At 43.8% G+C, this 24,668-nt stretch overlaps 3 protein-coding genes and 1 pseudogene across 3 annotated transcripts; 1 reads left to right on the top strand and 3 right to left on the bottom strand.

Moving 5' to 3' along the window:
* Positions 1 to 1,758: 1,758 nt before the first annotated feature.
* On the bottom strand, positions 1,759 to 3,624 carry LOC127327585 (F-box protein SKIP23). Its single transcript, XM_051354358.1, has 2 exons — positions 3,495 to 3,624; positions 1,759 to 3,290 (listed from the first exon to the last, which is right to left on the bottom strand). Exon 2 carries the CDS (start codon positions 3,283 to 3,285, stop codon positions 2,071 to 2,073), a length of 1,215 nt encoding a protein of 404 aa, XP_051210318.1. The 5' UTR covers positions 3,286 to 3,290; positions 3,495 to 3,624; the 3' UTR covers positions 1,759 to 2,070.
* A 4,181-nt stretch (positions 3,625 to 7,805) lies between these two features.
* On the bottom strand, positions 7,806 to 9,828 carry LOC127327583 (uncharacterized; annotated as a pseudogene).
* Positions 9,829 to 13,723: 3,895 nt separating this feature from the next.
* Positions 13,724 to 15,132, top strand: LOC127327584 (ras-related protein RABA1f). Its single transcript, XM_051354357.2, has 2 exons — positions 13,724 to 13,979; positions 14,520 to 15,132. Exons 1-2 carry the CDS (start codon positions 13,762 to 13,764, stop codon positions 14,950 to 14,952), a joined length of 651 nt encoding a protein of 216 aa, XP_051210317.1. The 5' UTR covers positions 13,724 to 13,761; the 3' UTR covers positions 14,953 to 15,132.
* A 311-nt stretch (positions 15,133 to 15,443) lies between these two features.
* On the bottom strand, positions 15,444 to 23,370 carry LOC127327581 (probable E3 ubiquitin-protein ligase ZFP1). Its single transcript, XM_051354356.2, has 6 exons — positions 23,145 to 23,370; positions 17,709 to 18,561; positions 17,154 to 17,488; positions 16,416 to 16,514; positions 16,161 to 16,316; positions 15,444 to 15,885 (listed from the first exon to the last, which is right to left on the bottom strand). Exons 2-6 carry the CDS (start codon positions 18,481 to 18,483, stop codon positions 15,739 to 15,741), a joined length of 1,512 nt encoding a protein of 503 aa, XP_051210316.1. The 5' UTR covers positions 18,484 to 18,561; positions 23,145 to 23,370; the 3' UTR covers positions 15,444 to 15,738.
* Positions 23,371 to 24,668: the final 1,298 nt, after the last annotated feature.

Below are 24,668 nucleotides of genomic sequence, written 5' to 3'. Positions count from 1 at the left end.
TAAGGAATAAGATATATATAAACTTAAATAAAAGTTACTCCCTCCAACTCATATTACATCTCGCTAGTATGGATGTACCTAAAATTAAAATATATCTAGATATATCTATATTAGTGGCAACTAATATGGATTAGAGTGAGTAACATTCTCTATGTTTGATCAATATTACAGACAAAAATATGAAATATACGATACCAAATTAATATTAGTAGATTCACCGTAAAATATATTCTTATATTAGTTTCATGATGTAGATATTTATATTTTGTTTTTCACATTTAATCATACTTTGTAAACTTTTATTTTAACTAAATTTATAAGCCCTAATCACCAGGAAATTCAATTTGGCTCATGGATATATATGCTCCCTCTACCATAAAAGCATATTTCGAAGTGTTAAAAAAATTTGATAAAAAATTCTACATGTTCGTAAAGTTTCGTGAAAAAATGATATCTTTTATGAAGATGTACGTGTGAAAAAATGATATCTTTTATGAAGATCTCATTAAACAACTTTGTTACGCGTAGCACGTGAAGATGTACGTGTGAACTTTAAAAAAAAATTATATTTCAATATATATCTAAGATGCATTTCAAAATATAGCAAGCATATGGGGATATTCACTTTGGCTCATATGAGCATTTGCTCCCGTTATAATCTACATTTTGAAGTGTCAAAAAATTCTAAAATAAAATTTTCCATGTACATCTACATATTTTATGCTCATATACAAATTTTTTAAAAAAAATAAAAAAAATTGTGGCAGTAAAAAAGACAAATTTTGATGCTATAGCATGACTACGTACAAGACAATTTTTTGTCTTTTTTATACACGCCACATAAAATGTTTTTTTCTCCACGAAAACTTGTGCACTAACATAGAATGTCACGATGTACACCAAAAAAATTATGTCCGATTTTTTTGTCATTTTTAAAATTATTTTTTAATTATTTTGTATAATGGGAGCATTTGCTCGTATGTGCCAAAACGTCTCCTCCAAGCATATGCTCCAACGTGACAAAACACCACTCCCCTATCACCGCAATGAATTTTGGGTGTCTGTGGTAACCATGGTCACCTTGGAATGACTTTCCCATTTGCTTAGTCTGTGACATCGCTTGTATCCTCTGCTAGGTTTAATTAATGCCATGAAAGATATTCTCAATCAATAAAGCAACTAGTTTCTGTAAAAACAATTTGCTATTTTATAATTCCCTCTAGAAATAAAAATTGTCATTTCTAAGATAAAGTATATAGCTGACAATATAAAAAATCACCCAAAAAGAACAGCACAACTCATTCATAATGATACTCAGCGAAAGGAACTAAGTTCAGATTAGTTTTATAAAGTGTGAAGATAATACGTAACAGTGTGATACAAACGAATAAAATAACAAGCTCCTAGTTGTCGTCATCTTTGGCCCAAAATCATGCACAAGCAAGATCCTTCAGATAAGCAAGTATAACTTCAAGATCCTTCATAGGCACAGCAAGAACTACAGTACTAAATAACCCGACGCAGTTAACAGCTCCCATAGTAACCACCATAATAACTTAATAAGTTCAGCAATGATAATACACAGCAATGAGACATAATTAAACGTGACTTCACAAGTTTCAGGGAAACATGACCAGATAGGCATTGGAAACTAGGTTGTATATGTAGAGGCCAGAGCAATTAAACGTTTCTTTTCAAGAGATAACAACTTGAGGAAAAACAAATCTACCAGACCACACACACAAAAAGAGATCATCATAGTAACCACCATATATAGGATCTTTCGGATAAGCAGCTATAACTTCAAGATCTTTCATAGGCACAGCAACAACTACAGTACTAGATAACCCGATGCAGTTAACAGCTCGCATAGTAACCACCATAATAAGTTCAGCAACGATACATAGCAACTTAAATACTAACGCATTTTGCACAGGATCACCGAACACCATACATACGACAGAGAGATACATAACCTATGAGCAGTTAGCAATATAGCATCGTCAGATAACTTGGGAGCAGCTTGATTACCAACAAGCCACCAATGGGCAACAATATAACACCTTCACTTTAGTCCTGAGGGAAGAGCCATGCTGCCAGAAGCATCTCATTGCAGCGCTTCCAGGAAATCGTTGGAGAAGCGGTACGAACTGTGCCAGATCTCATGTCATAGACGTGGAAAGATGTGTTCTCGTCTTCGTAGTGGTACTCCACACGATTCTGCTCATCATCATCCAAGAAGAAAATAAGATCACCTGAAAACCCGTACGCAGAAACAGACATGGCCCTGGAGCACCTTCGTCCTAGATACAGCACCTGGTCATCCCCCACGGTGGACGCCTTGACCCACCGTGAATGCTCAAAGTCAGCCTCAAAAACCTCAAACTTGCTCTGTCCAGCAACAACTTTACCTTTCACTCCAGGTTCAGGCACCCGGCACCAAATCACCCTGCGTACCATCAGCAACGCCCCACATGATTCAACCAGGTAGAGCTTCTTGCGGGGCCTAGTGTTGTTTTCGAACACAGCTGGATACCATGGATCGCCCTTGATGACCCTTCCAATCTTAGAAACCTGTGGATCGCCTATGCTATGGTCCTCGCTGATGTTCACCACAAGGAGGTTCTCGTCTTTGGCAACGGCGTAGAGCTTGCCCTGGTAGAACACCATGTCTTCGAAGACCTTACACCGATCGTAGGCACGCACTGACCACGCCGAGGCCCCTGGCTGGCACATTAGAATCTGACTGGTGTAACCAATGCCAGCCAACGCCGCGGCAAGGTTTGGCGAGCACAGGATTAGCTTGCTTATGTGCAGCTTCTTTGAGCCCCTGATATGCATCCATGTAGTGCAAGGGTCAGCAATTTTCGCCCTTCCGATGTTTAACCATTTAGCGACAGCATTTGGAGGCCTGAGACGGACGCACGAGAGAGCAGGGAGCGTCACTGTGGCCCTGGAGAAGGGGTCGACGAGGAAGCAGCCATCGTCACGCGAGAAGACGAGCCAGTTGCCGCAGGCGCTCTGGTACCCGGCGAAGCCGCAGCCAGGGAAGCGGAAGGGCTTGGTGTAGGGGATGTTGTAGAAGGTGCCGTCGGGGAGCGCTAGCAGCGGAAGTGGCGTGGGAAGGAGCTCCCTCGCGGCGGCGCGCCACTGCGGACACACCGCGGCGAAGCGGGCGCGGTCGGCGTACGCAGGGAGTAGACGGACCACCAGGACGGCCAGGTCCAGCGGGAGTGCCGACCACGACGGCGGTGGCTCCGAGTGCGGTTTCTTCTCCACTGTCATCTTTCCTGCAAATACGTAACAGGATCATCTATCGTCATCTTACTTCCATCATCCGACCACCCCAAATACGCCAAGCAATGCATCAAACACCTGGCGTGCATGGCCAGCAGACACCATGGGAGTTGGGACCGATGGACGGAAACCACCCTGAGCGGTCAAGAAAGGAAGGCGCAAGAAAGAGGCGGGTGCCAGAGACACCAGCGGCGTACCTCTCTGCCGGAGCTGGGGTCTATGTGCCGTCAACGCCGCCGGTGGGTTAGGCTAGGCCGCCTCTCCTGTTGCTGCTGCTGTCGACTGAGACTGGAGTGGAGTGTGACTGTGTCTGCCTGAACAAATGATTGCCACTGTGGATTGTGCAGCCCAGGCCCAGCAAACACGAATGGGCCGGGCGCTTAGTGTGTTGCCGCCAGCTCTTGCTACTATTTTCGACTTCCATAAAAATTGCCATTTCGCGGGTAAGTAAAAAAAATGTCATTTCATCTCACAAAAAAATGCCCTTTCCGAGCTAAGTACATTGCGAGCAATATAAATGATAGCCAAAACAAATCAGCCCCCCATGTCATTCTCGGCCGGAGCGACTGTAGGAGGCAAGGGGATGCCCTTAATCCTCGCTCAGATATGATGGAGATACGAGCATCACACCTGATCGCCTGGAACTGGAACCATCCAGTTGTTTTTTTTTTTTTTTTTTGAAACGTGGGCAAAAGCTTTGTCCATTTCATTGATTAAGAAAGAAGTTTTACAATAAAGGAAAGAGGCAGAGAAAAATTACAACATCACTCTCCCGGCATCAAAAGACCCAACTTTTTTGCACCGGCTAACACCCAAAGACTACCCTCCTTTTTAACCCTATCGAAGACAACTTGCACGGGAGCATGCTTGTTCTTGAAGATCCTATCGTTTCTCTCATTCCACAACTCCCAAATGATTAGCATAGAGAGCGAGGCCACCCCTCCGCGGCTTTGACCCGTGGCCATCGACTCCCACCATTCCGGGAAGGAGAGCACTCCCAATTGTTTGGGTGAATGTGTGGGATGCCCAACCACTCCTTGACCATCTCCCAAAGCCTCTTGGTAAACCGGCAATGCACAAAAAGATGATCAACCGACTCCGTGCAACGCTTGCAAAGGGGGCAAAGGCCACAATTTGGCCATCCCCGCTTGGCCAACCGATCGGCGGTCCAAATCCTATTTTGATTAACAAGCCGGAATTTGATCTTCGGCGGAGCCCAAACCTTCCAAACCGACTTGTAAAGGGGTGACATAGTGGACCCAAGGAATTGCACCTCATAAGCGGACTTAGAAGTGTAGCACCCATTCTCCGTGAGCCTCCAAGAGATATCATCCTCCGAGTTGTCATTGAGTTGGAAGTCCTGTAGTAGACTCCATAGGTCCACAAATTGGGAAAGATGGTTGAAAGAGAAGTCTTGGTGGAAGTCAATTTTCCGCGCCCAAGCATTGTCATGCAAGGCTTGCGCCACCTTCCAATTTTTCCGCTTGGAGGAGTCAAAAATCAATGGCGCAATGTCGATATGTCTCTTCCCCCCAAGCCACGGGGCATGCCAAAAAGGGGTTTTTCTCCCGTTTCCTACCGTGATGATAGTGGCGGCGTAGAAAATCTCCATGTCATGCTCCGAGCAAGGGTTCCCGGATCTCGCCCAAATCTTCGTAGGATCCTTCCACTCCAACCAAGGCCAACGGAGGCGAAGGGCCGTCGCAAATTTATCCATGTGCAAGATGCCAAGGCCCCCAAGTTTCTTTGGCTGACAAACCAATTCCCAATTAACTTTACATTTTGCTCCCGTAGTGTGGTCCTTTGCTGACCAAAGGAAAGCACGTTCGATCTTGTTGATGAAGGCAATTGTGCCCGCGGGGATGGAGAGCAGGGTTAGGTAGTAGATCGCTTGGGAGGCTATGACGGACTTCACAAGGGCGGCCCGTCCGGCCATCGTGATGTATTTCCCATTCCAAGTGGGTAGCTTGCCGGCACATTTATCCTCAAGGTGTTGAATATCACTCCTCTTTAGGCACCTCACCGTAAGCGGAAGCCCAAGGTAACGTAGCGGGAAAGATTCCCTCACCGCGGGGATCCCGTGGAGGATGTCATCAAGGTCAAGGTTGACACATCTAATGGGCACAACGGAGGTTTTGAGGAAGTTCGTGGAGAGCCGTTGTTCATGTAAAAGCAGTGTCAGAGTTACAGTGTACTCCAACTATTAACTTCCAATTCGTTGGCACTTTCAAAATGGAAAGAATAACAATTAAAATAAACATGTTTAGTTCGTTATGTCCCTTGATTCCCAATTTGTGCTGGATGTGGACATCTTCAACCTAAGAAGTAAACCAATTATCGGAAATTTAATTTGGCTCCCGGGTGCGTATGCTCCCTCTACCAAGAAAATATATTTCGAAATGTCGAAAAAATTTGACAAAAAGTTATACATATACATCACCATAATATACGTGTGTTCCTCAGGTTTCGAGAAAAACCGATATTTTTTGTGGTCTATATAAAAAAGAGAAAATTTATGTTCTGACGAGCCTAATTTTTAGCACCTAATTTTGTATTTTTTACACACGCCACAAGAAAAGTCGAATTTCCATGAAACAAATTTGTGGACGTGTAGTACGCGGAGATGTACGTGCGAAATTTTTGTTTCAACTTTTTCATCACTCCCACAAATTATGCTTGTCTATGTTCCATTTGATTCAGGATTTCTACTGGACGTCTAAGACTTCAGCCGAATTAAAAAAAAAGACTTTGTTTTCAGATGCTTATGGTCAAATTGAAATGAAGATTGCACTGATGGCAGCGAAAGATCCAGCCTCGGTGTTTGCTTGGGACCATCAAATGTGCCGAATAGGATGCAATAGAATATAATAAATACTTTTACTAGTTTCATGCTATGTAGAATAAAATATAAATTTAAAATAAGTGACCCCATAAACTCTGCTCATAGAATGCGAAGCATTTTTAACAAGTTACATGGAATTTCTCTTACATTATGAACATATTTCATGGAAGTTAGTGTTAAGCTTAATGCACTAGCCACTTGAACCAAAAGTCCGAACTGATGGAAAGGGCTAGACAATCCACATATACACTTCACAACACCCCCACTCGCGTGTGACGGGAGAAGAGAAAATCAACACGTGAAAGAAGAAGAGCACACCGAAACAGTGGTGGCTAAAGAGGGGGGCAACAGCCAGGATTTGAACTTGAGACCTGGGGCTTAAAAAAAAGACTTTGTTTTCCTGGGGCTTAAAAAAGACTTTGAACTTGAGACCTGGGGCTTAAAAAAAAAGACTTCAGCCGAATTAAAAAAAAAAAGACTTTGTTAAGCTTCATGCACTAGCCACTTGAACCAAAAGTCTGAACTGATGGAAAGAGCTAGGCAATCTACTTATACACTTCACAACAGTTAGAACATACTTTCAATAAAACCAGACTAGCAGCACAACTGCACAAGGTTCATAAGTAGCACTACTCTGAAGCACTGCTTGAATCTCCAAATTCAATAAAACCAGACTAGCAGCACAACTGCACAAGGTTCATCACAAGTTAAATATCATAACAAGAGAACTTCAGCACAAAACAAATTTAATACTCAGATACCCCCATGCCAAATCATCGCAAAAGAGCCTCCCCGCTTCTGTCCGAAGGCGGTGAAGCCAATTGGTTGCATTTTTTTTCCTGGGGGAATCCAATTGACTGCTGCTGTATGTGGATGCATAGAATGCGCCACCCGCTCCCGCTTGCATAATAAAAGAGCAAAAAGGATAAAAACGAGAAACACAATCAATTAATGAAGGTTCTTTTTTTTGGAGAATCTAAACACCTTGTTCATTCCTTCTTTGGGGCTTCGATGACATGAGTTCACAAGCTTCCATGAAAAATGGCCTGATAGGCTCATAGGCATCGGAAACCACTTAGCTGACCAGATTCAGCTCCTAGTTTCATAATACTTTTATATGTAGAGGTCGAAGCAATAAAAAAAAAATTTCACAACGATATACTCCACAAACATATATGCAGAAAAATGAATTAAGGCCATATTTCTATGGCAGGAATTAAGCGGAGGAGATATACATCGAGTGCTCTCATGTGCACTACAAAAGTATAAAACCACCTACAGCCCATTCTACTGGAACTGAATTCCTGTCTTCTCCAGCAATATGCATATTTGCATTGCTGGGTTCAGAAATAGCATTTCGGATCAACTTTGTGCTTTCGCTAAAAGAATAACTTCGTGCATTTCAAAATCACAACACGGAAAACCATGGCTTGTCACGCATGGTAACTTCGATTTATTCACCTTTGAGCGGCCAATGGGAACAAGAAATTAACTGTGATCACACTTCAATTAAACCTCACTAGCAGAACAACTTGGCACAAGGTTCATCACATGTTAATTACTACAGGATAGCACCAAATAGCAGCTTGAGCACAAAATAAATCTACCACTCCACATTTAGTTACTACAAGGAGAATCATTGCAGAAGACAAAAGGGAGACCACCATGACAAAGATTCCGATAGATGCATTTTAAGATCCTTCATAGGCACAATAACAACCACAGCACTGGTTGAAAACCGATGCAGTTAACAGACTCATAGTAATCACCATAATAGGTTCAGAGAATTGCTGATACATGTCAGCTAACAGAGCAAGCAAGTTAAATACTAAGGCATTTCACGACCTCCGAACACCATATCAAACATGATACATACCAGTCAGATAGATAGACTGAGCAGCTTGCAAAACAGCAGCATCTATAGCACGGTCAGATAACCAGGGAGCAGTAAGCTTGCATAGCAATAACATCATAACATCTCAACCTCATTCCTGAGGGAAGAGCCATGCTGCCAGACGCATCTCACGGCCGCGCTTCCAGGAAATCATCGGATGAGGGTAAGAGACGTCACCTAGTCTCATGTCATAGGCGCTGCAAGATGTGTTCGCCTCGCGGTAGACGTAGTTCTTAAGACATTCCTCGTCATCATCCAAGAAGAAGATGCGATTGCCCAACAGCCCGTACTGTGACACGGACACAGCCCTGGAGCACCCCCGCCCTAGAAAGAGAACCTGGTCATCCCCCACGGTCGACACCCTGACCCACCTCGAATGCTCAAAGTCGGCCTCGAAAACCTCAAACTCGCTCTGTCCAGCAATCGCTTTACCGCCCACTCCAGGTTCAGGAAGACGCAGCCAGATCTTCCTGCGTACCATCAGCAACGCGCCACGCGACTCAACCAGATATATCTTCTTGTGGGACCTAGAGTTGCCTCCAGGCACACCTTGGCCCCAGCTAGGAGCAGCCTTCTCCTTGATGACCCTTCCAATCTTAGAGACCTGTGGATCCCCAGTGCTATTGTCCTCGCTGATGTTCACAACAAGGAGCTCCTCGTCGTCGTCGATGGCGTAGAGCTTGCCCTGGTAAAACGCCATGTCTTCGTACATCTTCATCTTGTCGTACGCGCGAACGGACCACGACGAGGCCCCCGGTTGGCAAATCAGAATCTGGCTGAGGGGTCCAAGGCCGACCACTGCAGAGGATGAGCTTCTTTATGCGCGGCTTATTCGAGTCCTCCATATGCATCCATGTGACGCAGGGTTGGGTGATTCTTGCCCCAGGCTGCAGGGATGACCATTTAGCGACTGCATTTGGAGGCCGGAGCCGGACACACGAGAGAGCAGGGAGCGTCACGGTGGCCCTGGAGAAGGGGTCGACGAGGAAGCACCCGTCGTCACGCGGGAAGACGAGCCAGCTGCCACAGGCGCTCTCGTACCCAGCGAAGCCGCAGCCCGGGAAGCGGAAAGGCTCGTCGTAGGGCAGGCTGTAGAAGGTGCCGTCGGGGAGCACGAGCAGGGGCAATGCCGGGGGCTGGAGCTGCCTAGCGGCGGCACGCCACTGCGGGCACACCGCGGCGAAGCGGGCTCGGTCGGAGTACGCGGGGAGCAGGCGGAGCACCATGCTTGCCAGGTCCAGCGGGAGCGCCGACCAGGATGTCGGTGGCTGCGAGTGCGGCTTCTTCTCAGCTTCCATCGTCCCTGAAAAGAAGAGCCATGGCCAGCCATCAGGAAACAACATAATCCAGCGGTACCTTAGCTCCAACATCGCAACCACCCAAACGCTGCAAGAAGAATCACTGCACAGCAACGTCCGAGGCAGTTCGTCGAACACCTAGGGTGCATGGCCAGCGGGCACGACGGGGGCTGATATAATAGAGGCAGAAGGTGCGCGTGGAGAAAGGTAGAAGGTGCGTGCGCTCAAAACATCCAGATACCACCGCCATCCCGTTGCCGGAGCAGGCGTAAGCGCCGCGCCGCATGGCCACGGGGCACGGCCGGAGCGGGGAGGGAAACCCAAACCCCTCCGAGCGAGCGAGGAAGGAAGGAGGAAGGTTCGTAAGGATAGGTGAAGAGGCTGGTACCAGAGAAACCAGCGCCCTTCCGGTGCCGAAGTGGTGGTCGAGTCGCTGTCCGCGCCGCGCCGGCGAGTAGCCTGCCGCCGCTGCTGCTGCTGTCGTGCGGGAGTGGAGTGGAGTGTGGCTGTCCGAACGCGAACTGGGGCCGTGTGAAGCGAATCGACCAATATGGCTGCAGCCATGGATGCGCTTAGCCCAGGCCCAATAGCCATTGGAGACAATTCGTTCAATGCTATTATCAACATTTATGAGCTAGGGAAATTGATATGTTTTGGGGACAATTTTTCTGGACAAATAATCAAATAAACCCTACTCTAGAAAAGTTGGACAGATTCCTGATGATCACTGACTCGGAAAATATTTTTCCACTAACAACCGTTCACAAATTCTCTAGAGAAAAATCTGGTCACAATCCAATCATTCTAGATACCATGGAAAACAGGGAGCAGAAGAATTGATCGTTCAGATTTGAGAAAAGTTGGTTGAAGGAAGAGGATTTCCTGGCTAGAGTTGAAAAAATATGGAGGCAACCTGTAAGAGAAAGAAATTCCTTTGAATTGGTTCAAATAAACCTGAAAATATGAAGAATGGGCTGAAAGGTTGGGGAGCAAACATTAGAGGAAGAGATAAGAAGAGGAAGCAGGAGCTACACCTGGAGCTAGATACCCTGGAGGATCTGGAAGAAAAGGGTTGTATCTCCTGTATACATTCATGTAGGAAAACTCAAATTCAAGTGGAGTTGTTACATATACTGGAGAAAGAGGAAGCCTTCTGGCAGCAAAGATCCAGAGAACAGTGATTGTTACAAAGTGATAATAATACCAGTTTTTTTCATAGAATTGCCAATGGAAGAAAAAGGAAAAGGACTATGTTTTCCTTAAAGGATGGTTCAAATACTATCCAGGGGACCCCAGCACTGCTGGAACATGCAACAAACTTCTATAAAGGGTAGTTTGGTCAAGTAGTAGATACTGGTGTAAGACTGAATGATAATATTTGGGAGGAAGATGAAAAGCTGGACGATAATGACAAAGAAATTCTGGACAAACCTTTTACTGAAGATGAAATTCATGATGTAATAGATCAGATGGAGAAGAATAAAGTTGTTGGACCTGATGGAATTCCAGTAGAATTCTATCAACATTGCTGGAGTATTATCAAATGAGATATTCTCAAAATGTTCAATGATTTTCATGAACACAATATCAATCTTGAAAGAATTAATTATGAGATTATTACTCTTATCCCAAAAAGTGATGATGGTGAAATTATTCAAAAATACAGGCCCATTTGTTTGTTGCAAGTCCTATTCAAAAGCTTTACCAAATTAATGACTGTTAGTGTTGAACCTGTGATGGGAAAGTTAATCCATCCTTATCAGAATGTTTTTATAAAAGAAAGATTTATTACTGATGGAGTAATGTTGTTACAAGAAATATTGAGGGAATCAAAAAGTAAGAAGAAACAAGGGGTTGTCTTGAAAATTGATTTTCAAAAGACATATGACAAAGTGAACTCGAATTTTCTGATATACTGTTACAGGTAAAAAGGCTTTAGTGACAGGTGGATTGTCTGGATCAAAGAATATGTTACAAAAGGAACTCTCGATGTTAGAATTAATGATGTTGTGGGACCATATTTTGGCAGTTTCAAAGGTGTAGAGAAGGGGGTCCTTTTTCTCCTTTCCTATTCAACATGGCTGCTAACAGTTTGTCCAAAATGATTGCTTCTGCAAGGAGGAGTGGGTTGTTCAAAGGATTAGCTGAGAATTTGGTGGAACATGGAGTGTCTATCCTACAATATATATGGAGATGACACAATTCTCTTGATACAGGATGATGTGGAGGGAGCAAGAGATTTAAAGTTACTCTTATGCATTTTTGAAATTATGTCTGGACTGAAAATTAATTTTGCGAAAAGTGAAACCATGTTGATACTGGATAACTCTGTCAAATTGCAAGAGCATGTGGACTTGTTTCATTGTTAGAAAGGAAAATAGCCAACTAATTATTTGGGCACTCATGTTTGTGCTAGAAGATTGTCAGTTGCTAAGCTACAATTTAATGAAGAAAAAATGAAGAAAAGTATGGGAGGCTGGATGGGTGGCTCTATGTCTATTGGTGGAAGATTAATCAAAATTGAGGCTGCTTGTCCAATATAGTTGTATATCAAATGTCTATGAGACTACTTCACAAAAGAAATGTTGAAAACATTTGAAGACCCATCATGACTTTCTTTTGCGCTGGTGGTGCAAATAAAAGGAAATACCACTTTGTTAAATGAAGATGGATCTGTAAACCCAAATGCAAAGGTTGACTTGGTGTGAAGGACCTGTATAAATTCAACATAAGCTTGATGTGCAAGTGGTGGTGGAAATCGGAAAATGAAGAAGGACCATGGCAAAAATTTATGAGAAAGAAATACTTGGAAGATTCTGGTATTTACTATGCCAAGCATAGAAATGGAGATTCCCCATGTGGTCTGATCTTCTACATGTCAGAGAAATATATTTATGCGGCAGGAGAATGGCTGTTGGGAGTGGTTGTAGAACTAATATTTGGGGTGATGCTTGGTGTGGCCACTTTCCCCTAAAAGATAAGTTTCCTGAAATATATGAGATTTGCAATGAGCAGAATATCTCTGTAGCTCCAGCTGCAATTTTGGGCTGGAGATTGTCTTTCAGAGAGCCACAATGGTGTGGACCTATCAGTATTTTGAATCAGGGGACGTTGAATGATTTGGACAGACCAAGATGGAAATGAACAAAAAATGGTCAATTCACTGTTAAAAGTTTGTACAAACATTTGTGCATGAATGGAACCGACAGATCCAGACATCTATGGAAGAGTAAAATTCCACTGAAAATCAAAATTTGGATGTGGCTGATCTGGCATAATGCTATAGCCACAAAAAACAACTTGCTGAAAAGGAACTAGACTGGAGATCCTCTCTGTCAATTTTATTCCACCCATAAAACCATTCTGCATCTTTTATATCTTGTCCTGCAGCTAAATATGTGTGGAGCTTGGTGGGAATTGTTGTTGGTGCACATACTCGCCCTGGATCTTTTGCTTAATTATTTTGATGGATGCCTCAGTTCTCTCGGGCTATCCGCAATGTCCAGATCGCTAGCATGGCTGCCATCTGCTGGGCGATATGGAAAACGCGTAACAAAACTTGTTTTGAGAAAAAAAAATCCTTAAAAATCATGTTGATCTCATTTGTCAATCTGTGGCTTTTATGAAATACTGGGAAGGTTTACACTCTGCAGCCGATGTGGTGCAACTCCAACAAGGTGTTGATGCGCTTCTCAATCTTGCCCTGGGACCTGATGCTAGAAGGAATGATGCAGATACAAGTGGAAGGATGTTATGGAGATAGACGATGATAATGAAGATACAGATGATCTGGACGTAAGACCCTTCACCTAGATTCATGATACATGCAAAAACTGTGGAAAATCTTTGTTTTGGTCTCGGCAGCTCCATGGCTCTTCTTGTTGGTCGCTTTTAGTTGATGTAGCTCATCCTGATCAGCAGGAGGAAAACTTTCTAGTTCTTGTTATCGCCAACTCTAGATGTGGCTTATGGGTGTTCCAGCCACGTGCTTTTCTTTTGTTTTAGCCCTTAGTTAGCTTTACTTCGGTTCCTGTTTCGCTGATGATTGTAAATATGGCAAAAATCTCTGACAAACGTGTTTTTCGTTATCAATTGGTAATGAAATTCGATCCGTCAGGATCGCTTGGAAGAAAAATAGCCATTCGAGACGGCCCATTTCCTGCCCCTCGAAATGCGGCCCAAAACATTCCCCCCACCCACGTCGTGAGATCGCTGGCGCGGCGTGCGGCCGACTAACCCGAAGGAACCCAATAACAACCACGCAGCGGCGCGGCCACGATACGATCCAGACCCCGAGCCGCCAACAAGAAGCATCGGGCAGGAGGGAGGAGAAGCCGAGGAAAGCACGCCGGCTCACCGCCCACCGCCCACCGCTCGCCGCCGACGAGCAGGAGGAGGCGGCCGGAGTCCTGGGAGAAGGGAGGGGAGCAATGGCGTACAGGGCGGAGGACGACTACGACTATCTGTTCAAGGTGGTGCTGATCGGGGACTCCGGCGTGGGCAAGTCCAACCTGCTCACCCGCTTCACCCGCAACGAGTTCAGCCTCGAGTCCAAGTCCACCATCGGCGTCGAGTTCGCCACGCGCAGCATCCACGTCGACGACAAGGTCGTCAAGGCCCAGATCTGGGACACCGCAGGACAGGAAAGGCAAGTAGTACTGTATCTACCACCGCTCTCCCAGATCCGCCCCGTCTCTGTATGTATGCCGAGCTTCATTGATTTCATCTTCGTCGCCATCTCTGTTATAGCAATTGCATGTGGATCTCAGGAGCTCTCCTTCTGGTCTGGTGATCCTTAAATGCAAGTAGCATCCTCGAACCATTAGAGAATACTAGATTTGACATTATTCGGTTCATATCTGTCACTTACTGCACCTAAAATGCTTCAGGATAGTGTCGCATTTTTAGCAATGTGCTGTTGCAATTAAGATTTTGTAGGTCTGGGAACTGTTGCTTGGTGTAGAATTATAGACTGTACATGCAATCTAACTAGAGCAACCAGTTTGGGGGAAATGTAATTCGACAAGGGGACTTGTAACAGCTAACCAAACTACCAAGTGCTGCTGTGCTCAACAGGCAGATCACTATGTAGCAGCTTTCAATTGCCTATGTTTCATGAGTAGGACTGATCATGCCCATTTGACCGTTCAGCGATTATCTGATCAACGATTTGCCTTGCAATCCGCAGATACCGAGCAATCACGAGCGCCTACTACCGCGGGGCGGTGGGCGCCCTCGTGGTCTACGACGTCACGCGCCACGTCACCTTCGAGAACGTGGAGAGGTGGCTCAGGGAGCTCAAGGACCACACCGACGCCAACATCGTGATCATGCTCGTGGGGAACAAGGCGGACCTGCGCCACCTCCGGGCCGTCCCCACCGAGGACGCCAAGGCCTTCGCCGAGAAGGAGGGCACCTTCTTCATGGAGACGTCGGCGCTCGAGGCGATGAACGTCGAGGACTCCTTCACCGAGGTGCTCTCCCAGATCTACCGCGTGGTGAGCAAGAAGGCGCTTGACATCGGCGACGACCCCGCCGCGCCACCCAAGGGGAAGACCATCAATGTTGGCTCCAAGGACGATGTGTCCGCCGTGAAGAAATCCAGCTGCTGTTCGTCTTAGCTCGGGATGGTTTGCAGATACTACACTAGGAGGGCGCTATGCTATTGCAGTCATAGTGCTCGAGCTTTGTATTCGTGTGATGCTGAGTGTCTCACTTCACCATATTTTGATACATAAATTTGCTCAAGACTACAGCTCTCTGGTATAGCTTAGGGATTTGAAAGTGTGCCCTTCATTCAATGTTTTACCTCTTTGATCTGTGTTTTGCTACTTACTGCTGAATCTGCTGATTTACACGGTTCCACTGCCTTCACTTGTCAAAATATTCGCTCCATTGGTGTGATAAGCTTCAACACAACTTTTTGCTATCTTTACTGTCTTGTCATAGTTATTGGTTAAGTGGTTAAGTCACGATGTATGAGAACAGTGAACGACAGAGTAATGCTTATATTTAGGTGAACTTGGAACGAATGTAAAAATAATTTAGAAACAGCCATTTGTGCTATGCTGTTTTGCACCACCTCCTACAGCTTGACTATACACGGAAGAACTATTCAAGTTCTCAGTTCTATATTTGCAAAAGGAATCAAGTTTAATTACAATGTACAATAGATAAAGGAGCGATCTAGCCATGCCATGATGAGAGCTGTTCACGCACCATGGTGGGTCTAAAGCAGTCTACAGAATGATGAACCGATTCTGACTGTACAGTTTTGGGGGAATCTCAGGCTATGTCCACAACAAATGCGAACAGGAAATTACATGTAACACCACATCATCCAACATGTCTTATGTACAAAACTGAACGGAATCTCTGTTGATATAAATAACCAATAATGTTACTGGTCACCCGCTGCTTCTATCTGCTGACAAAGCTGTAGTCTTGCAGATTGGGCACAGGTTCTTCACCATCAGCCACTGCTTTATGCACGCGGCGTGGTACTTGTGGCGGCAATCGAGGGTTCCTACAACTTCTCTTGCCTTGTACTCCTCCTGCAAGGCAGAGCAAACACACTTTAGAAATAAGTAACTGATATTGGCGGCAAAACTATATAATCTGGTTATCTAGCTATCAAACGTGACAAAGGGGTATATCAACTGTTTGAAGTAAATTAAAAAAAACTGTTTGAAGTTTAATGAGATGCTTCTAAAAATGCAATGTGCCATGATAATAATCATGTTACTACTGCCAGGTTAATCATTTTCAAAAATTGAAATTATAAGTCAATTGCGGATAATACAAGAGATAAATTTGAAAGGGAAAAGACCTGGCATATTATGCAAGCATCATTCTCCAAGGGGGGCTGATCAGATATGCAAGCTGCCCCTGGAACATACAAATTTAATCTCAAATTTTCTTTGATGTAGCTTTCCGTCAAACCAGTACTGACATATCCAATTTGTTCTTCCAATGCTACAAGCTCCTGCAGGAGAGCAAGACCACATTTCATTAGTTACATGTAAACCCACAAAAGTGTCTGGAAGAAACTAACAGTCCCATGAGTTGGCATTCTTCTCTGTACCTCATAAGTCATGCTGTCTATATCCAGCCCCATATCTAAATGTTCATCAATAAGATGATCTGCTTCATAAAATCTTGAAAGATCCATCAATGCAGCATTCTGTAAGGACACGTTGAATACTTAAAAAAGAACACATCCAAAAGGTAGTGAGGCACAGATGACAATTTTTAGGCCTGCAGATACTAATTTCCAACTAGAGAGAGCAAACATAATAGTCAAATCTCACAGGAATGAAAAACAGTTGTTTCATTTTTCTTGGCTAAAATTAAGATATGTTGTTCATGCAAGACAGATTGCAGCTAAGAAAATGATGAAGGGTTCGCAAAAAAAGTTTAGGTGGTTTGATTTTCTAGAACTTGATGTCAAACACATATTCAGAAGTATTTCAAGTAAAAAAAACGTCCAGAACTTCAACAACTAAGGGCAATAATGGAAAAAAAAATCTTGAAACGATACGTCTGATATTCTACAGCTAAATGCTTACATCAAAGTCATAGCATAACTCTGTTCTAAAATAAAACTGTGTCCAACATGAGTATGAAGCATGCATATTCTCACAGAATCAAGCATTGAAGCCCATGCAAACAGCTAAAATATCGTCTAATGATTCCCAAGAAACACCACGTAGACAGAAACAAAGTATCCAACGAAGGTATATTTTTCAGCATTAATTATGCAATTAGAGCTACATGTATGCGACCATTTCAGGAGGAAAATGCATTGGGAATGTGAAGTCACCTCATATGGCAGCATTCTTAAACTGCCATTGTTAACTTGATTTGAAAGAAATCCGTGAATTTGAGGTCCAGTAGCATGTCCAGAATTGTATAAGAAAGCCAGCCTTGGATCCAAGGTGAGTCCGATTCCAGAAGCATTTACACCATGCACTGTATTGCTATGTCGCTGAGGTCCTGGCATTTGAATATGATTAAGCATAGCAGGAGCTTGCATGCTATGCACAGGAATTGGGCCAAAATGAGGTAAAGGCCCATGACAAATGGCAGAATGGCCAGCTTGATAGTCTTGAAGACTACCATTTGGCATGCCTATTGTTCCCGAATGAACAAAGTGACCTGTTAAAACAAGATTTTCCAGTTACATCTCATACTCAAATATTTATATTCTATAGCCAGGGCACAAATTGTAAAGAAAATACAGTTAATCTAACTACTGAAGTTACCAAAAATAGTAAGCCACTACTTACGGAATCAAAACCACTGACACGCACAAACAAAAATGCCGCGTTACTTAGCAAAACAACTTTCACTTGTATTAATCAGAAGGTTTACTTACCTGGAGGATTGCGGACTGCATTGTTGTATTCCCAGTGTGGGACTCCATCAGCAATACCATTTGCAGGCTGTGTATTCCATGTATTGCTCTGGCCCATGTGACCAGCTGGAAATACATAGTTACCATAATGTACCAATGATGGGTGAGTAGCCATTGAATTCCTGTTCGGTGCATCAGCAGAAGCAACATTTGGTGCTCCATGTGATTCAAATGAAGCACTCCAAGGCCCGTGTGCAGGATTCTGAGGCGCATGAGCAGATGAACTTGAGCTTGCAAAACCATGAACAAAATGATGGCCACTCTCAAGTACTGCATTTTTCCTTTTGATGAACTCTCTAGTGGTATCACCAAAATTGCTACTGCTGCTACTATCATCCAGAGTTCCTGTGGCAACTTGGTGATATGAAGATGAGGGTAGTGGATTGCCCAGTCCAAAACTCTGAGTATGTGGAACATATCTGTTTGCGGATGGGGTTGGAATGCTGGGATTGTACATAGTAGATGGGTAGACTGAACTGGGATCAATACCTACATGTGGGTATAAAGTCTGACCATGCTGGTGCTGATTATTAATGCTCTCATAGTAACTCCGCAAATCACGAACTCCAACATTGGTAGTATTTCCTGGAATCCCAAAAGCAACTTGCACACCCGGATTGGATAAATTACTCCCAGTGCCTCCATTAGTGAGATTATCAGGTTGAGCTTGAACAAGCCCTCGCTCTGATTCAAGATTCGCAACCTGATGTGTCCAAGAGATATTTCTATGTGACATGATGCCAACACCAATTTCCTTGCTTAAGGCGAATTACAGTAAGTTGGCTCAACAATTATGCTTTTTCTTTCACTCTTCCTGCAAAACAGATTAACAAAATATGGTCAGCATTCAGTCAAGCTCTGTAAGTGAACATGCAAAATGCAAGGAAAGTATATTTTTTTACATTGTCGTTGTGACAGGAATATTCTCAGAGGTGTGCCAAAGAATAAGAAAGGAAGGCGTGAAATCATTTGCATTCCAGCCAACATACGGATTGGCTTAAGCATATATTAGACAAATTAGGTGGAGCAACCAGAAACACTAGATCTTGAACAGAACATGCATGGACAAAATAGCTCACGCCTCAACAACTACAGTTGAAGAGTTACCAATCAATATAACCATTTGCCTGGTGTCTCTCTCCTAAAAAGAGTCTGTCAGGTGGATCCATTTTACTAAAGGTGCAATATCGCACATTCGTACATCAATAAGCGGAAATATATTAAACTTGCAAATAAAGTTTCACACTTCGACAGCATCAGTCTATGAGGTGTGTTAAATTACGAATTGCATCTTACTCGTCACACAACGAGTAACCATATGCCACATATTAGTCTTATTTGACTATTTATATGTTCAAGCAAAGTTATCTCCAAAATTTAACCATCTTTATGCACAATTTTTAATCCATATACTTCTAAGTTAAATCCTTCAAAGCAGCATGTCATCTATTTTGGAAAGAGCGATTGTAGTGTTCAACAATTGGTCAGAATCGGTGCGCTCTTCTCTTGTACAAAAAGAGCAACATTCAGTGGACACGAAAAACAATTGGGCTTCCCATTTTAAAGACAGGACAAAAAAATATTTTCCTTACTTGATTACCATGTACGTCCAAACCAACGCTAAAATGCGACAATTCAATCATAAAAACACCACGTCTCATGTATCCTGAATGGGTGGTGGCAAATTAGCAATTAGCTGTCTGGTGTGTTGGCAACACATCATTTGATCAACTTATGTCAATGAAAATCAACACACTAGCACACGTGACGTACGCTATTTCATCCGAAGGAGCACAAATACTACCATACTGAGCAGGGTAGGTCACTAAGGTCGGTATGGCTGAAAGGTGAGGACCTTAGGAGAAAGACAAGACAGTAGACCATGAAAGAAGACTACAGATGAGAGACTACTTTGCTGGGTTTTTTTTTTTCCAGAAAACGCAATGACATTGTGTTTCTTTTCATTGCTGTTTTTCTTGCTTTATGGAAATAGTAATAATGACACCTTTGATATGGAGATTAAACGGTGAAGATGGAAGCTGCTTAAAAGGATATATCCAAATTAATGTAGTGCCCATTTGCCTGAATTTCTGCTGTTGCAGCCCAATCGGTCTCCCACGTGCACATGAAAACTTCTCCCTCCTCGCCGGTCGTGGTGGTGACCACCGTTGCGGCCGTTGGTAGCCCCAATTCTACGATAGGCTGGGATGTCAACATCGCGTTGCTTGAAGATCAACATGACTTCCTCGCTGGTTGGCCGTAACCGGGCAGATGTTTTAGCATGGCTCGATGTTGAGAAAGACTCATAAGGGAACTGGCATAGAATGTGATGAAGTTACAGTACCCCATATGGCAACCACTTCGCGTTGCCAATGGCGTGATGTCAGCCAGCAGCGTAGAGAAGACAGTGAGACACCAGCGATCTTCTTTTTCCTTGACAAAGCGACCAACTCAACAATGACCGGTCGCATTGTTGGGGAAGGAACCGTTGGCAGTGGAGGTGGGGGCCAAAGCAGATGTGGTGCTGGACCTGGAAGCAGGGGTTCGTCGCTGGCGTGGATAATAGGCTAAGTTTTCACAAGCATTAGACTAGTTGGCGCCACAATGGTGACCAACTTGTCAACCTTAATAGCGAACCTTGTCGACCCCGGGCTGCAGTTGCGCAAGAGCATGGGCTATTGGGTCAAGATTTGAAATCCTGGGAAAGTAATCCACGATAGATAGCTCTGATAGCAAGTGTTATGTAATGAATGAACAGCGCAGCTCTTAAGGAAAAGATGAAATCATAGACTGGTGGAGAAGTTTCTTTTTTCAAGGTTGAGGCGGAGAAGATTTTGGTGAGAGAAACTTAAATCAATCATCTCCACCGTTTATGAAGAATGCCAATAATGGCTATTCTCATATGAGGTGCTAGAATGCAAAGCTAGAATGCTTGAAGGAAAATATGGAAGACTGGCTTTGGTGGGAGTGGTTGGCTTCACAACCCCATCTGCGAGCTTTATGGCTGAGAACCTGAAACGCCATACCACCTGTTTGGGTTCGTTTGGTCCACGGTTTCACCTCGTATTACAAAGGGAAACAGGGGAACCCTCTACATCTGGTGGAACATTTGGAGGGGCAAAATTAGCGTGTCTTTACGAATGAACGTCTGTTGGCTTTGGAAGTGGCCTAGCTGACTAAGGATGAAATCGATCTTCGTTGCTCTGCGGTGGTACACGCTTCATTCATAGGCAACCGAGCAGGGAGAAGTCGCTTTGTTTTGGTTTTGCATTACTGACATTGCAGCCTTAAACCAGGTATTTTATACATAGACGGTTTTGAGTGGATCGGCAGTACTCCTGCCTTTTTCGTTCAATAGAAGGGAAAGGTAAAAATTAACAAAAAAAAGAATCAATATTAAAACAAACTATATTAATATCAACATTAATGCTTCTGATGCTCTAGTTGGGGCACACCTGTACATAACATCAACTTACATGTAAAGGATCAATAAAAGGTGCCCACATCAGGCAACCTAGTACATTTGATGCCTAGATGTGCAGGGTCTATTTGACCAGAAGGGTTAATGATACTTAAGGCATAACGATTGCACACAAACAGCTGTGATAGCATGATTCGCCATGCATATGACTAGCATCATTTCAGATAAGAAAACTGGGAAAATCTTATGACAAGTACACAATATTCTTAAATTTCATTCCTCTCCTCCAGTTATTCATTTCAAAGTTCAGTAATCTAGTTTTCTGCCCTCCACTCCAAGATTATTTGAATAGCAGACACGTCTATATTCCCAGCTAACCTCCCCTTTGTAACAGATCAAGTTGTCCTCAAACTGCAGCCCTTGCTCTTGATTGCCACCTAAGTTACTAACTTTTAGATCACTCAATAATATTAATTCTCAAAACGCAAGAAAAAAAATGCAATCAAACACATTAAGATAAATGTACAGAATCTTGTGTCGATGGTAAGCTATCCCTTAATGACAAATATCTTATTTTCCATTCAATTGGTTATAGTTTGTGAGTGCTAAAGTATAAAGTAACACCGTAGTCACATGCAACAAGTGATTTAGAGTGTGGCAAGTGCAACTGTAAGGTAATATCATGCTCACATTTAGGCACAGCTGCTCCGAAGAACATTTCCAAGATATTGCAATTATAAGATCACCTTAATGACATCTGGTTGCATACCACTTTTAATGCATGTTGTTATGTTAAATTATGTCTAAGCAAACAATGGACATAATAATTTAGCAAAAAGAAGCATTCTTCAGCTGTCGACATGACTTGGTATCAGCAATTTTTATGGACATACTGGTCACACATATTGCAACTTATGCTAGAGGATCAACAAGCAAGGACCTAATGTCAGCATAAGAACATACACATGACATAAACTTCAATGAAACACTACACGGATAAATTTGGGCTATATGAGTTTCACATGTTTCAATCTTATAACATACTGGAATAGTTTACAGAAGAATATCGTCATAAAAATGGAAATGGTGTGTATATATCCTCCAGACACATGTATCGAACATAACATACTTTATTTACTGAGAACAAACTTGGAACACGTAATTAAAATGGTGGCTGATTTAGAGCTACATACTCGGTTGGACCAATATCCTTGGGAACTGGGCTTAAAAGTAATACAAAGGAGTCAAGGCAGAGAACAATTGGAATCTGAAATGCATGCATGCTTAGTGTAAATGAGGGACGAGGTGAGTAAATTACAATCTAACTTGGAAAAAAGAGGTGTATCATTGTGATAATCTGCCTTCATGCATCATTTTAATTCATTGCTAACTATATTTAAGCTAGCCTGCTGTACAACCAAATGCTCAGTCATGAACATCGCATGTGTGATCCAACACATACTAATCTGTGTTCAATGCATCACTTTAGTTCATTACTGACTAATTTAAGCTAGACTAATTTAGTTCATCACAGTTTGCGCAAATCAACAAAGACCCGCGCGCACTCCACACTCCACAGGCTATTCTAACATTGCTGCTGCCCGCTACCATCATATAAACATGCATCGAAAAACATCAAGCAGGCATAAACACCTACTCGAACCACGATAACTCACAACTCCCAATTTAAGAAATTCCTCTGGGTAATTAATCTCGTGAAAACATTAACATAGCTCAGGAACTCCCAAAAGGCACTACGGGATACCATACCCGATTCGCCAGAAGATAGAACACACAGAAGCCTACTGTCCCCCTCCAGCTAACAGTTGCTCAACCACTTCCAAAAATAAAAAATAAAAACGTCCGCGGCAACCAAATGCTCGTGCCATACAGGGGCGGATCTAGACTGTGCGCCTGCACACCAGGAATTTCCGGAGGCCAGTGCTGTTCAATTGATCAAGGATGGAAAAAATTACCTCGGAAACCGGTGCCCGGAATCGCGGGCGGGGTCGAGGGAGCAGGAGGGGCGGCGCCGGCGGGGCCGGAGGAGGGGCAGGGCAGGGCAAGGCGGCGGCAGCTGGCTGGGGGAGTGAGGCTCGGCGGGCGGGCGGGCGGCAGGTCTGGAGTCTGGCTCTGGCCCGGATTCGGGTAGGTCGGGTCGGGTCAGGAGGAAGACGAAAGGGTGCGGGACCACCGCGGAGCAGAGGAAGAGGAAACCGTGGGAGTTCGGCTTGGTTTATGACATGGATAGGGAGCAGATTCGATTCGATTAATTTGTGATTATTATTATTAATTACAAAGAAAATAAAATCTTTACCATGTTTTTCTTTTTTAAAAAAGGCATCGTATCCTATGAATCCGCCTCCTTCCTGCACTCCTGCATCCGAAGATTCTCTACTGTCCGATCTAAATCATGCGCGCAGTCTCAATCCCATGTAGTTTTACACTTAACCGCCCGCGTCCCGCCAGTATATTCCGCAAAGTAACCCCTAAACACCAAAACGCTTCAACCTGAATCACGTCACACCCGGTCACCCCCTTCCTTTGTCTTATCCCTAAACAACACGCGAGGTAGTTCTCCTAACGGTGGCGGCGATGAGCTCTGCAATCCCCAATAAAATCCATCGTGCTCGCCGTCGCTGGAAGCGAGTTGTCAATAGGCGGCCTCGGCGCGATCTGCGTGTTCTTTCTCTGGCCACCTCCGTGCACTTCCTCCTCGCTGGTCCCTGACGCCAAGGCCGCCCTGTTTGCAGCCTCCGCGCCGCCGGCGTCCCCTACATGCTTGTCTTGTGGGTGGCCCTCCTGACTACTTCTGTCGACGGACTCGCGTGGGCTGCAACCTCCTTGCAGTGCAACGAGGCTAGCTCGGGAACTTGGTCGCCTCCTACAGACTGATTTTTTTAGTTGATTTTTACTGTATGTATACTTGTAGATTAGCCTCCTGAGAAGCTAATCGATTTCATTTGCTCTTTGTTGGGTGTTGGGTGTAGCTGAAGTTTACAATCTGTCCCGCAAAAAAAAAGTTTACAATCTGAATGTACCGAGTGTAAGTTCTTGTTGTTATGAATGGAAATTTCAGAAAGAAACAATTGCTTATCCTGTACTTGCAATCTGAGGTTTTCTGGCGTGATCTTACTATAAAAGACTCAGGCAATAATATCAGGCTAAACAATGACTCATCTATGTACCTTATATGTCAGGCATATACGGCAGATTCAGTTTATGGTTATGAAACAGGGAACCGAATGGACAATGTATGAATGTATGATACGACAAGCGGTTAGCATGTGAAAAAAATATAGAGCATCTACTAAGAAAATGGTGAAGCGGGCCATCATCATGCCGACACATCTCGACACAAAATCCTGCAGATTAACTTTCCATTGGTAACTAAACTGAAATAATTTCATGCTAGACGAACAGGGCCTTACTTAGTCTTAGAATTCACCACAGTGTACAATAAAGAACAGTCATTTCTACATAAAGTGGTTCCTCCATCA

This window comes from Lolium perenne, chromosome 1 (assembly GCF_019359855.2).
Source record: "Lolium perenne isolate Kyuss_39 chromosome 1, Kyuss_2.0, whole genome shotgun sequence".
NCBI classification, from domain to species: domain Eukaryota; kingdom Viridiplantae; phylum Streptophyta; class Magnoliopsida; order Poales; family Poaceae; genus Lolium; species Lolium perenne.
This window is presented reverse-complemented; position numbering and strand designations above follow the sequence as displayed.